Raw genomic sequence first — 10459 nt, forward strand, 5'->3', positions numbered from 1 at the left:
GCTTCAAAGATATATATATATACAATTTTCCTTTAGGAGTTGGGACAGAATTCGGCCTGAATCATGTTTTCCCGTGCAGGTCATGTTTTTGAGTTCAGCATTAAGGGCTCGTCTTATGCAACAAGAAGACAATTTGAATTGCGATTTGTGTCTTCACTAAGCTCCACTTTAGAGTTATATTACCATTTTGCTACTACCCAATAACTTAACATGAATGAATTAAGATTAAAAAAATTTGATTTGTTTAATTAAATAAATTAGATTAAGATTGACATATATAATCTTATATTCATATTTTAGATATAATCTAAACTTTACACGTGACATTTAAAGCTAACAATTTTTTTATAACTTGCAAATCTAAAACGAACTCAATACAAAATTAACGAGTTAAAATTGAAATATTTTAACGATAAAATAAGTCAAATTAGAATTAATTTATATAGAAAAAGTTCACGTTCACGTTTTTATTACTACATAAAATCATTACTTGAGCAAGATTTATACGTTCCACTATCCAAATAGAAACCCCAAACTCTAAGAAACACACACAACACTCCAACTCCTTCTTCATGGCTTGATGCACATGACATGAAGTCATTTATTTGCACATACATAACATAACATGACTCGCTCGACATACATAGATGAAGAGTCGTTGAGCATTCAGCCAGAGATCTCAACGGTCTTAACAAGAGGCTGCTTCACCTCCACCGTGGGCACGGTCACAGTAAGCACCCCATTCTCCATGCTGGCGTTGACCTGGTCAACCCTCGCATTCTCAGGCAGCCTGAACCGCCTCAAGAACTTGCCGCTGCTCCTCTCAATCCGGTGCCACGTCTCCTCCTTCTTCTCCTCCTCTTTCCTCCTCTCCCCGCTTATCTGCAGCACCCGACCCTCCTCTATCTCCACCTTCACCTCCTCTTTTTTCAGCCCAGGAAGGTCCGCCTTGAAAACGTGAGCTTCTGGGGTCTCCTTCCAGTCAATGCGGGTGTTGGCGAACGCCGCCGTTTCAGCTGCGAACTCAGAGCCAAACGGAAAGTCCTGGAATGGGTCCCAGATGTCCAGCGAGAATGGGTCGAAGATGTTGGTCCTTCGGCCAAAGAAGCGGCTCGGAATGAGAGACATGGTGTTGAAAATGAAAGAAAGAGATCAAAGGTTGCACGTTAGTGAGCTTCGCTGTGATTGTTTGCTTTCTTGCGTTTTTGCAGGGCTTGATGAGGGAGGTATTTATAGGAAAGTAATGGCGCCTTCGATTCTTCTGGTATTCACTGGTAAGTTTGGTTGATGGTTGATGAGGAGGATGGAGAAGTATCTATCTGGTACAGAGAAGAGTCTTCCAGAAAATTGATAAAGGCATGTGAATGGGGCGATCTTTCTCGAGTGTTCGGCCTAGCCCAGCGACGTCTAATGATAATATAAAAAAATTGAGGTTTCGGCCCACCCCACCCCCAGCAAAGTCCTGATTACGTACTATAAAAAATCGAGGCTATATTATATATATTTTCAAAATAATTGATGTTTGGTTTGGTTAAGGAAATTTCAACAAGTATGCCCCCCTTCAACCCCTAAAAAATATGAATTCATTTATTTTCTTTATTACCCTTAAATTTGACTTAAAATTTATATATTTTCATATTTGATTGATATTTTTTTATATATAAAAAAATCAACACTTATCTTAAGACATTTTAAGAAGATTTTTTTTTTTTTTTTTTAAAAAAAAAAATTATTAAAGTGAATGTTTATTGCTAAACAGAAGAAATAATTTTTTTATTAAAATTTATTTATTGCAAGAAAACAAATGGTCCGAGGATATTTCTTTTGAGAATTGGTAGAGTTAAAATGTCTTGATACGGTCATTTCCCTATGCTTAAACCACTTTTATCGGCCATTATTGAGAGGATTGGGCCATTTTATGAGCTATTTCTTATTTTGTTTTATTAATTAATATGTAAAAATCATTAGGAATTAAGTTTGAGCAACATTTATACGACCGGGCCACAATCCAAATAGTAACACTAACACACAACATTCCCATACCCGTACCATCAAACCCAACTCCTCCTCCTTCATACACATGAGATGATGAGCTCATTCATTGGCTCATATATAATGAAGAGCTCAGCCTCGATCACCCAGAGATCTCACCGGCCTGAACATCAGTCGTCTCATCTCACAAGTGATCATCTAGTAGCTAGAGGAATTAAATTGACTCTAATTCCATTTTATTTATTTAGAAATAGCTGGAATACATCATTGAATAATCACTACCTGCTTATTGATGAAGATAACGATAACTAAAAGGATTACAAACGTAGGATAGCATATATATATATATATGAAAAGTGCTAGGGAACCAAATAAATGAATTAAGAAAAATTTTCAAATCGACATGACAGATCATAAATGATAGACAAAAGAGAATTGCATTTTTCTTTTTAATTTAAAAACTTTTACCACGCCAATTTAAAAATTTTCTGCATTCATTTATTTGGCTCTTTAAGATTTCTTATAATATATACACAGACACATAAAGAAGCTGGAATGCAGGTAGTTAATTATAAAGATTTATCGCCGACTCCAGCAATTCACCTCCATGCCTTGGGCACTGTGACAGTGAGCACCCCATTATTGATTCCGTAGGTGACCTGGTCCGCCGCCGCGTTCCCGGGGAGGTTGAACTGCCTGGAGAAGGAGCTGCTACTGCTTCTCATAGACCTGTACCCTGTCTCATCCTCCTGCTGCTCCACTATGCTCCTCACCCCGCTTATCTTTAGATTCTGACCATATACCTCCACCTTCAACTCCTCTTCTCTCAGCCCCGGAAGGTGGGCGGTGTAAATGTACGCGTCTCGGGTCTGCTTCTCGTCTATGCTGATGTTGGCGAACGCCGCCGGTTCAGCTGCAAACTCAGACTGCATGGCTTCCATCCTAGAATTCATGGTTGACATGGCATTGTTAACAGTCTGAATGGGGTCGACGATGTTGTTCCTTCGGCCAAAGTTGCCGTGGGGAGTGAGAGACATTTTTGTTGGAGATGAAAGAAAGAGATCAAAGGTTGCAAGTTCGGGAGCTTCGATGTGTTTGCTTGCTTGCTTGTGCTTTTTGCATGGTGTGTTGAGGGAGGTATTTATAGGAAAACAATCAGGTCTTTTGACTCTTCTGCTAACTTTGGTTGATGCTTGAGGGGGTGGAGAAGCATATGGTAAAAAGAAGAGTCGTACAGAGCATTTATGAAGGTGGGTTAGGAGAGGGCAGGTATGCGGAAAGGGATTTTTTTTTTTTTTTTTGGTGACACCTTCACGCAAGGAGAAAATAGAGGAAAATTTGATCCAGTTATTTTCTCTTCATCTTCATTAGCAGTAATTTTCAGTGGATTGAGTTATATATTCCTAGGGAACATGCAGAAAAGGATTAAAATGGAGAGGAACGGTCCATTATATTTGACGGTGTCGGTACAATTGTTTTAAAAATGTGAAATGACAATTTATCCTTTAAAAATAGATATGCAAGGTTTACTCGGATCCCACACAATTGAAACAAGATCGGGTCGGATTCCACCTTATCTAAGACAAAAAAAAAATTAATGAAGGTCGGTCACTAATTAAGAGTGGGCCGAACCATCGGTTAAGCTCTTATCCGATGCCTCAGAGGACCTTATTTCTTGCTTAATCTCAGATGCTATCTTTTACTTCACACGAGCTGTAGCTGACACCCTTAAGCTCCCAAGGATTGTTTTAAGGACTGGTGGTGTTTCCTCCTTTGTTGTTTTTGCAGCATTTCCACTTCTCAGGGATAGGGGATACCTCCCCATTCAAGGTATGTTTTGTCTCCATTTTCTCTGTTTCTTCTGCTTTTTTTCTTTAATTTTGTGAAATTCTTGATATATGTAGGAGCATATAGGTGAGACCTTTGAGATTGTTAATCTTGTTAGTAATGTATATGTAAATTACCTCAATGCGGATCATTGCTTACATATGTAATTTTTTTTTTTTAAAAAAATATATATATATTTGAAATCAGATTCTCAATTAGAAAAGCGAGTGGAAGAGCTTCCACCTCTCAAAGTGAAAGATCTTCCTGTGGTCAATACCGATGACCCAGAGGCATTTTATGAAATTGTAGCTGGCCTGGTCAATGAAACAAAGGCCTCTTCAGGAGTCATTTGGAACTCCTATGAGGACCTTGAACAGTCTGCACTGGTCACTCTTCGACAAGAATTTCCCATTCCAATCTTCCCAATAGGCTCATTTCACAAATACTCTTCAGCCTCTTCTTCAAGTAGCTTATTAACCCAAGACCAGAGTTCCATTTCCTGGCTAGACAACCAAGCACCAAAATCTGTAATCTATGCAAGCTTTGGGAGCATAGCAGCCTTGAATGAAGCCGAGTTTTTGGAGATTGCTTGGGGCCTAGCCAATAGCAAGCAGCCCTTCTTGTGGGTGGTTCGACCTGGATTAGTCCGTGGCTCGGAATGGCTCGAACCACTGCCAAGTGGGTTCCTAGAGACTTTGAATGGAAGGGGCCACATTATCAAATGGGCTCCACAGCAGGATGTGCTAGCTCATCCTGCTTTGGGTGCATTTTGGACTCACAATGGTTGGAATTCAACATTGGAGAGTATTTGTGAGGGGGTTCCCATGATTTGTATGCCTTGTTTCGGTGACCAAAAGGTGAATTCTAAGTACGTTAGCCATGTTTGGAAGGTTGGGCTGCAGCTAGAGAGTGGGGTGAAGAGGGAGGCCATAGAGAAGACTATTAGAAGACTAATGGTGGAGAAAGAAGGGGAGGAAATTAGAGACAGAATTTCAGAGTTAAAGGAGAAGGCAAATCTTTGCTTGCAACAAGGTGGCACCTCACGCGAATCCTTGGATAGCTTGGTTACTCACATATCTAAATTAGAATCATTCACCTTCAAATCTCATTGACAACCCTCTCTTCAAACGAAATTGGAGAAATATATCCTATTTATACTCGCTAAACATGTGAGAAATAAATTTTTTTTTTTTTTTTTTTTTTAATTTAAAAAAAAAAAAAATTTTAAATAGAATTTTCTTTAACTCTATTAATGCTATTAAAAAACCTTTTTATATGCTAAGCAACTTTTTTGAAGAGAGTTTGGAGGAAATTTTGTCGTATAGTTGAGGCCTTTTAAGGGCTTATTAGGCTTAGTTATATAGAGTAGCACTTCGTGGTCTTATATTAATTAATATGCTTATAAGTATTGACATTTATATTACAAAAAATATAAATAAGTATTGGCATTTTTGGCATTTGTATTGGCATTTATGAACAAATTTCATTCTAATGTAATCTCAATATGCATGATAGAATTGTAAACTTTTGACAAGGAAAGACATCTTTATTCCCTCTATATAATGTTTTTTTATTTTAGATTTGTACAATTATAAAGCTTACAAGAATAGTGAAATGTAAATATAGCACTGCAAAAGGCGTGTTAGACAGATAAATTGTTCTACTCTAGTAATTAAATTGACATATGTTCTTAGAATATGTGATTCTTATATGCATTTAAAAAATGTATGTGAGAACCACATGCTCCAAAGACGAATGTCACATATTTTATTAATCTGATTAAAAAAATATGTGAGAATTATATACTAAAGAGACATTCTCAATTTAATAGACTATACTATAATATTTTATTTTTTCAATTCAATTTAAAGAAAACTTTATACTTTTGCACCACTTCAATCTTATCCCAACTAATATATTTCCCAGTCTTGCCCCATATATATATATATATATATATATGTGTGTGTGTGTGTGTGTGTGGGTGGGGGGGTGTACAAACTACAAAGCTTAGTCTCCCTTTTATAGAAAAGAGATAAGATATAGTGATATACGACATGAAGATTATAATTGATTTGTCCAATATGCTTTGGAACTTCCAACTTGGGTCTTCAAGATCACATGGTTTCCCGTGAATCTGAAACATCTTTATCATCTTTGTCTACATGCTATATAGCTCGATTGGAGTACCCCGACCACGTCAGGTTTATCAACTACCCTAAGATATACGGCATGAAGATTATAATTGATTTGTCCAATATGCTTTGGAACTTCCAATTTGGTCTTCAAGATCACATGGTTTCCCACGTGAATCTGAAACATCTTTATCATGTTTGTCTACATGCTATATAGCTCGATTGGACTTTCGAGTACGTACCCCGACCACGTCAGGCTTATCAACTACTGTCTCTAATGGTTAAGGAAACCGAATTTGGCTAGGAACTGTAAAAATAATTACTTGAGATTTTTGTAGTTTTTTTACAGTCCAGAATTAGTTTTACTCTCTTTTCCTCTTTTTCATAATAAAATTTAGACCGAAGTTTGGACAGCTAATAACGACAACAAAAAAAATCTTCTATAATTATTTTACAACACTTAAGTCAAATCTAAAGAAATTACCAGGGCCTTTTACCCCCATCCCATTCTTTCCAATAGGCCCATTTTCCCAAGTGGTTGGGGTTCCGGCCTAGCCAACAGTAAGCAGCCCTTCTTGCGGGCCATTGGAACATGGTTAAAATCGTGGCTAAGAATGGCTCGAACCATTGCCAAATAGGTTTCAAGAAGATTTGGATGGGAAGGGGGTATACTTTGTTGCGATCCGGATCCCTGGCCATTCAATCTTATCTAATGGCTCAAGCATGCCAAGTGTTCCACTAAAATCTAAATAATAAAATGTTATTTAATTTTTTTTAAAAATAAAAATAATAAAAAATAAAAATAAACTAATAAAAAATATGTGATGGCGGATCACCACTTATGAGCCAGCCACTCCCAATGATGGAGGTGGTCCAACCACCCTTAGGCCAAACCTAAAAAAATAAAATTTATGATTTTGGCCCGAGGGATGACCGGGCCACCACCTGGGGCTAAACCTATAAATTTCACTTTTTTTGGGTTTGGCCTAAGAGGTGGACGAACCACTCCCTGAGACTATGAGATGGCTTCGGCCACCCTAATGGCTCATCTGGGATGGCCGACCACACCATACTTTTTATTAGTTTATTTTAATTTTAATTTATTTTAATTTTAATTTTAATTTTTTTTTTTTTTAAGTTAAACATTATTTTATTATTTAAATTTTAATGAGACACGTGATATGCTCCGAGCCATCGGATAATATTGAATGTCCAAAATTGACTCCAATTTCCCGATCCGGATCCACTTTGTTGATGCCTTGATGGGATCTTGTGCTAGCTGCCAAACGAGCGGGCGGCTCACTGTGAAGTTTGATGAGTGCATAAGCGATTACGTCACCTTTGCAAATTGAAGGTGCCCATATGTTCAAGTGAATTTGGGTTGGAAAAGAGTGAGCTGCTAGCAAATAAAGAAAGAGAAAAAGAATGTAGACATTGAAGTGGGGAGTTTTAGAGGTTCAAAGCGCAGAAAAAAGAAGCCCCATGGAGAACCCAAGAGCCAACGTTGCTGTTCAACGAAGGAGAAGGAAGGGCCGTGGAGTTGTTCTTTTCCCACTGCCTCTTCAAGGCCACATAAACCCCATGCTTCAGCTTGCAAACCTCCTCTACTCCAAAGGCTTTTCCATAACCATTCTTCACACTCACTTCAATTCCCCAATCTCTTCCAACCACTCCAACTTCACCTTCCATTCAATCCCCGACGGCCTGTCGGAAAGTGAAGCCTCCACCGATGATATCTTAGCCTTCCTCACACTTCTTAACGTCAACTGCGTCTCGCCCTTCCGCGATTGCCTGGCTAAGTTGTTGTCCGATTCTCCCCAGGAGGATCAACCCATTGCTTGCATAATTACCGACGCTGTCTGGCACTTCACCCAAGCTGTTGCCGACACCTTTAACCTCCCAAGGATCGTTCTACGCACCAGTAACGTCTCTTCATTTCTTGTTTTCGCCGGCCTTTCATTGCTTCGGGAACAGGGTTACCTCCCCATACAAGGTATATATATATATATATTTCTTTTCTGTTCTTCAAAACATGGCTGATTTTTCTTTGTCTCTAATTCTTAAAAGAGTCTCGATTAGAAGAAGCTGTACCAAATCTTCCTCCGCTTAAAGTCAAAGACATTGCGGTGATTGACACGCGCAATCCGGAGGATTTTTATGGACTAATATCCAGTATGGTAAAAGAAATCAAGGGCTCCTCGGGGCTTATTTGGAATTCAGTTGAAGAGCTTGAGCAATCAGAAATGATCAAACTCGGCCAGGATTTTCCCATCCCATTGTTTACAATAGGCCCATTTCACAGCTACTTTCCAGCCTCGTCAAGTAGCTTACTAACACAAGACCAAAGTTGCCTTTCCTGGCTAAACACACGAGCACCAAAATCCGTACTCTACGTGAGCTTTGGGAGCCTTGCGAAATTCAATGAAACAGAGTTTAAGGAGATAGCTTGGGGGCTAGCCAACAGCAACCAGCACTTCTTGTGGGTGATCCGACCAGGGTTAGCCCGAGGCTCAGAATGGCTCGAAACATTGCCAGATGGGTTCCTAGAGATGGTCGGTGAGAGGGGCCACATTGTCAAATGGGCTCCACAGCAGGAAGTGCTGGCTCACCCTGCCACCGGAGGATTTTGGACTCACAATGGATGGAATTCGACATTGGAGAGTATTTGCGAAGGGGTTCCCATGATTTGTTCTCCTTGTTTCGGTGACCAAAAGGTGAATGCAAGATACGTGAGTCATGTTTGGAAAATTGGGGTGCATTTGGAGAATAGGATGGAGCGAGTGGAGATAGATAAGGGAATTAAAAAGCTATTCGTGGAGACTGAAGGAGAGGAGATGAGACAGAGGATTATGCATTTGAAGGAAAAGGTGGATCTTTCTCTGAGGCAAGGGGGTTCTTCACATCAAGCCCTAGAGAGCTTGATTAATTACATATCTTCCTTCTAGTCATAATTATTTTTATTAATAAAATTGATTGGTATCACTGAGCTCTACTTTGATCAAAATTGTTCATTCGAAATAGAAGTATCTGATTCTACTTCATTCCGTACAGATTATCAATTAAAAAATTAAGGATTTTTATTTGTTGAATATGGTGTCAGGCCCTAAACCAAACTTCATACACTACAAAAAAAAAAAAATAGATGTTTTTTGACGTGGCAAACAGTAACTTATGTTTGCCACGTAAAAAAAAATATTGTTGACGTGTTGTATTTTAACACGTCAAAAGTTTTTGACGTGTCTAACCAACACGTCAAAAAAAAATAAATTGTTTAGTTGTAAATAATTTGGTAATAATTGATATCAAAAATATGTATTAAAAATAATTAATTTTAATTGGCATAAAAAATTAAATTTGATTGGATAGGAAAATTAAGTTTATCATATTAATTAGTATAAATTACTTGGTATATATGTATACGTACGTATATATATCACATGCATGCCAATTAATATCACATGTATATATATACATATATGTGTGTGTGTGTGTGTTTGTTGTATATATGCATGCTCATTTTATATATTGTATGCCAATTAATATAATTATCACATGCATGCATCTAATTCAACAATTTCATTAATATTAATTTGAACATAATATTATCATGCATATATCAATCTAGTTATAATATTAATATGATAGTTGGCCATATTAATTTTTTAAAAATATATATTAAAACTACTCAATACATTTATTTTATAAGACCCACAAACCTCACATTAACTCGGCCAACACAAAATATGTGGTCGGTGAGTGGATACATCTAATTATCTATATATCTAGAATATTAATTTATTTATTCTCTAATTAATTGTAATTGTGTTGTATGGATAATGTGGACATATAAGAAGAAAAAAAATTATATAATAGAATAAATATAATTTTTAATAGAAATTATATGATAGAGTAAATATAATTTTAATAGAACTATAATTTAATATATAATCTTAATAAAATTAAAATAAATATAATTTATTATAATTTAAATTATATAATATAATTAAATATAATTTTATATGTTTTTGACGTGTTGTATTTTAACACGTCAAAAACTTTTGACGTGTTAATTTAACACGTCAAAAACTTTTGACGTGTTAATTTAACACGTCAAAAACTTTTGACGTGTCCAAGTTTTTGACGTGTCTAACCAGCACGTCAAAAAAATGTATTAAAAAACAATTAATTTTAATTGGCATAAAAAATTAAATTTGATTAGATAGGAAAATTAAGTTTATCATATTAATTAGTATAAATTACTTGGTATATATGTATACGTACGTATATATATATCACATGCATGCCAATTAATATCACATGTATATTATATAATTAATTAATGTACACTAATTAAACATAATCATGCTATATATTAATGTATGCCAGGAAAGGTGGTTAGATCAGACGGTTAGCTAACAAAGGTGGGGTGATGATATTTTGTTGTTATTAGAATGATAATTATAATTAGGTATTATAATTATTAATGGTTATTATTATATATATATAGA

The 10459-nt window shown here is 36.6% G+C and overlaps 4 protein-coding genes across 5 annotated transcripts; 2 read left to right on the top strand and 2 right to left on the bottom strand.

Moving 5' to 3' along the window:
- Positions 1-552: 552 nt before the first annotated feature.
- LOC132188538 (17.8 kDa class I heat shock protein-like) lies at positions 553-1442 on the bottom strand. The gene has a single exon (XM_059603028.1). It carries the CDS (start codon positions 1126-1128, stop codon positions 667-669), a length of 462 nt encoding a protein of 153 aa, XP_059459011.1. The 5' UTR covers positions 1129-1442; the 3' UTR covers positions 553-666.
- A 1149-nt stretch (positions 1443-2591) lies between these two features.
- Positions 2592-3029, bottom strand: LOC132188112 (18.3 kDa class I heat shock protein-like). The gene has a single exon (XM_059602516.1). It carries the CDS (start codon positions 3027-3029, stop codon positions 2592-2594), a length of 438 nt encoding a protein of 145 aa, XP_059458499.1.
- A 600-nt stretch (positions 3030-3629) lies between these two features.
- On the top strand, positions 3630-4989 carry LOC132188152 (UDP-glycosyltransferase 76B1-like; the record flags this gene model as incomplete). The annotated part of the gene is given in 2 exon segments (XM_059602554.1): positions 3630-3822; positions 4027-4989. Coding segments are annotated over 2 exon segments (1098 nt in total), but the record flags the coding sequence as incomplete, so codon positions are not given.
- A 2316-nt stretch (positions 4990-7305) lies between these two features.
- Positions 7306-8933, top strand: LOC132187209 (UDP-glycosyltransferase 76B1-like). 2 transcript variants are annotated; one of them, XM_059601445.1, is made up of 2 exons: positions 7306-7944; positions 8031-8933. In XM_059601445.1, the coding sequence occupies exons 1-2, from the start codon at positions 7434-7436 to the stop codon at positions 8894-8896; spliced, it is 1377 nt and encodes a 458-aa protein (XP_059457428.1). In that variant the 5' UTR covers positions 7306-7433; the 3' UTR covers positions 8897-8933. The 2 variants fall into 2 exon arrangements, with proteins under 2 accessions (XP_059457428.1, XP_059457427.1); XM_059601444.1 differs by having other exon boundaries at positions 7307-7944; positions 8019-8933.
- Positions 8934-10459: the final 1526 nt, after the last annotated feature.

This window comes from Corylus avellana, chromosome ca7 (assembly GCF_901000735.1).
Source record: "Corylus avellana chromosome ca7, CavTom2PMs-1.0".
NCBI lineage: Eukaryota > Viridiplantae > Streptophyta > Magnoliopsida > Fagales > Betulaceae > Corylus > Corylus avellana.

What these genes read in the sequence shown, in the direction of transcription:
- LOC132188538 (XM_059603028.1), bottom strand. Translation starts at nt 1,128, where the DNA reads ATGTCTCTCATTCCGAGCCGCTTCTTTGGCCGAAGGACCAACATCTTC.
- LOC132188112 (XM_059602516.1), bottom strand. Translation starts at nt 3,029, where the DNA reads ATGTCTCTCACTCCCCACGGCAACTTTGGCCGAAGGAACAACATCGTC.
- LOC132187209 (XM_059601444.1), top strand. Translation starts at nt 7,434, where the DNA reads ATGGAGAACCCAAGAGCCAACGTTGCTGTTCAACGAAGGAGAAGGAAG. An exon ending in GGGTTACCTCCCCATACAAG is followed by an intron (nt 7,945 to 8,018) that starts GTATATATATAT and finishes AATTCTTAAAAG; the next exon opens with AGTCTCGATTAGAAGAAGCT.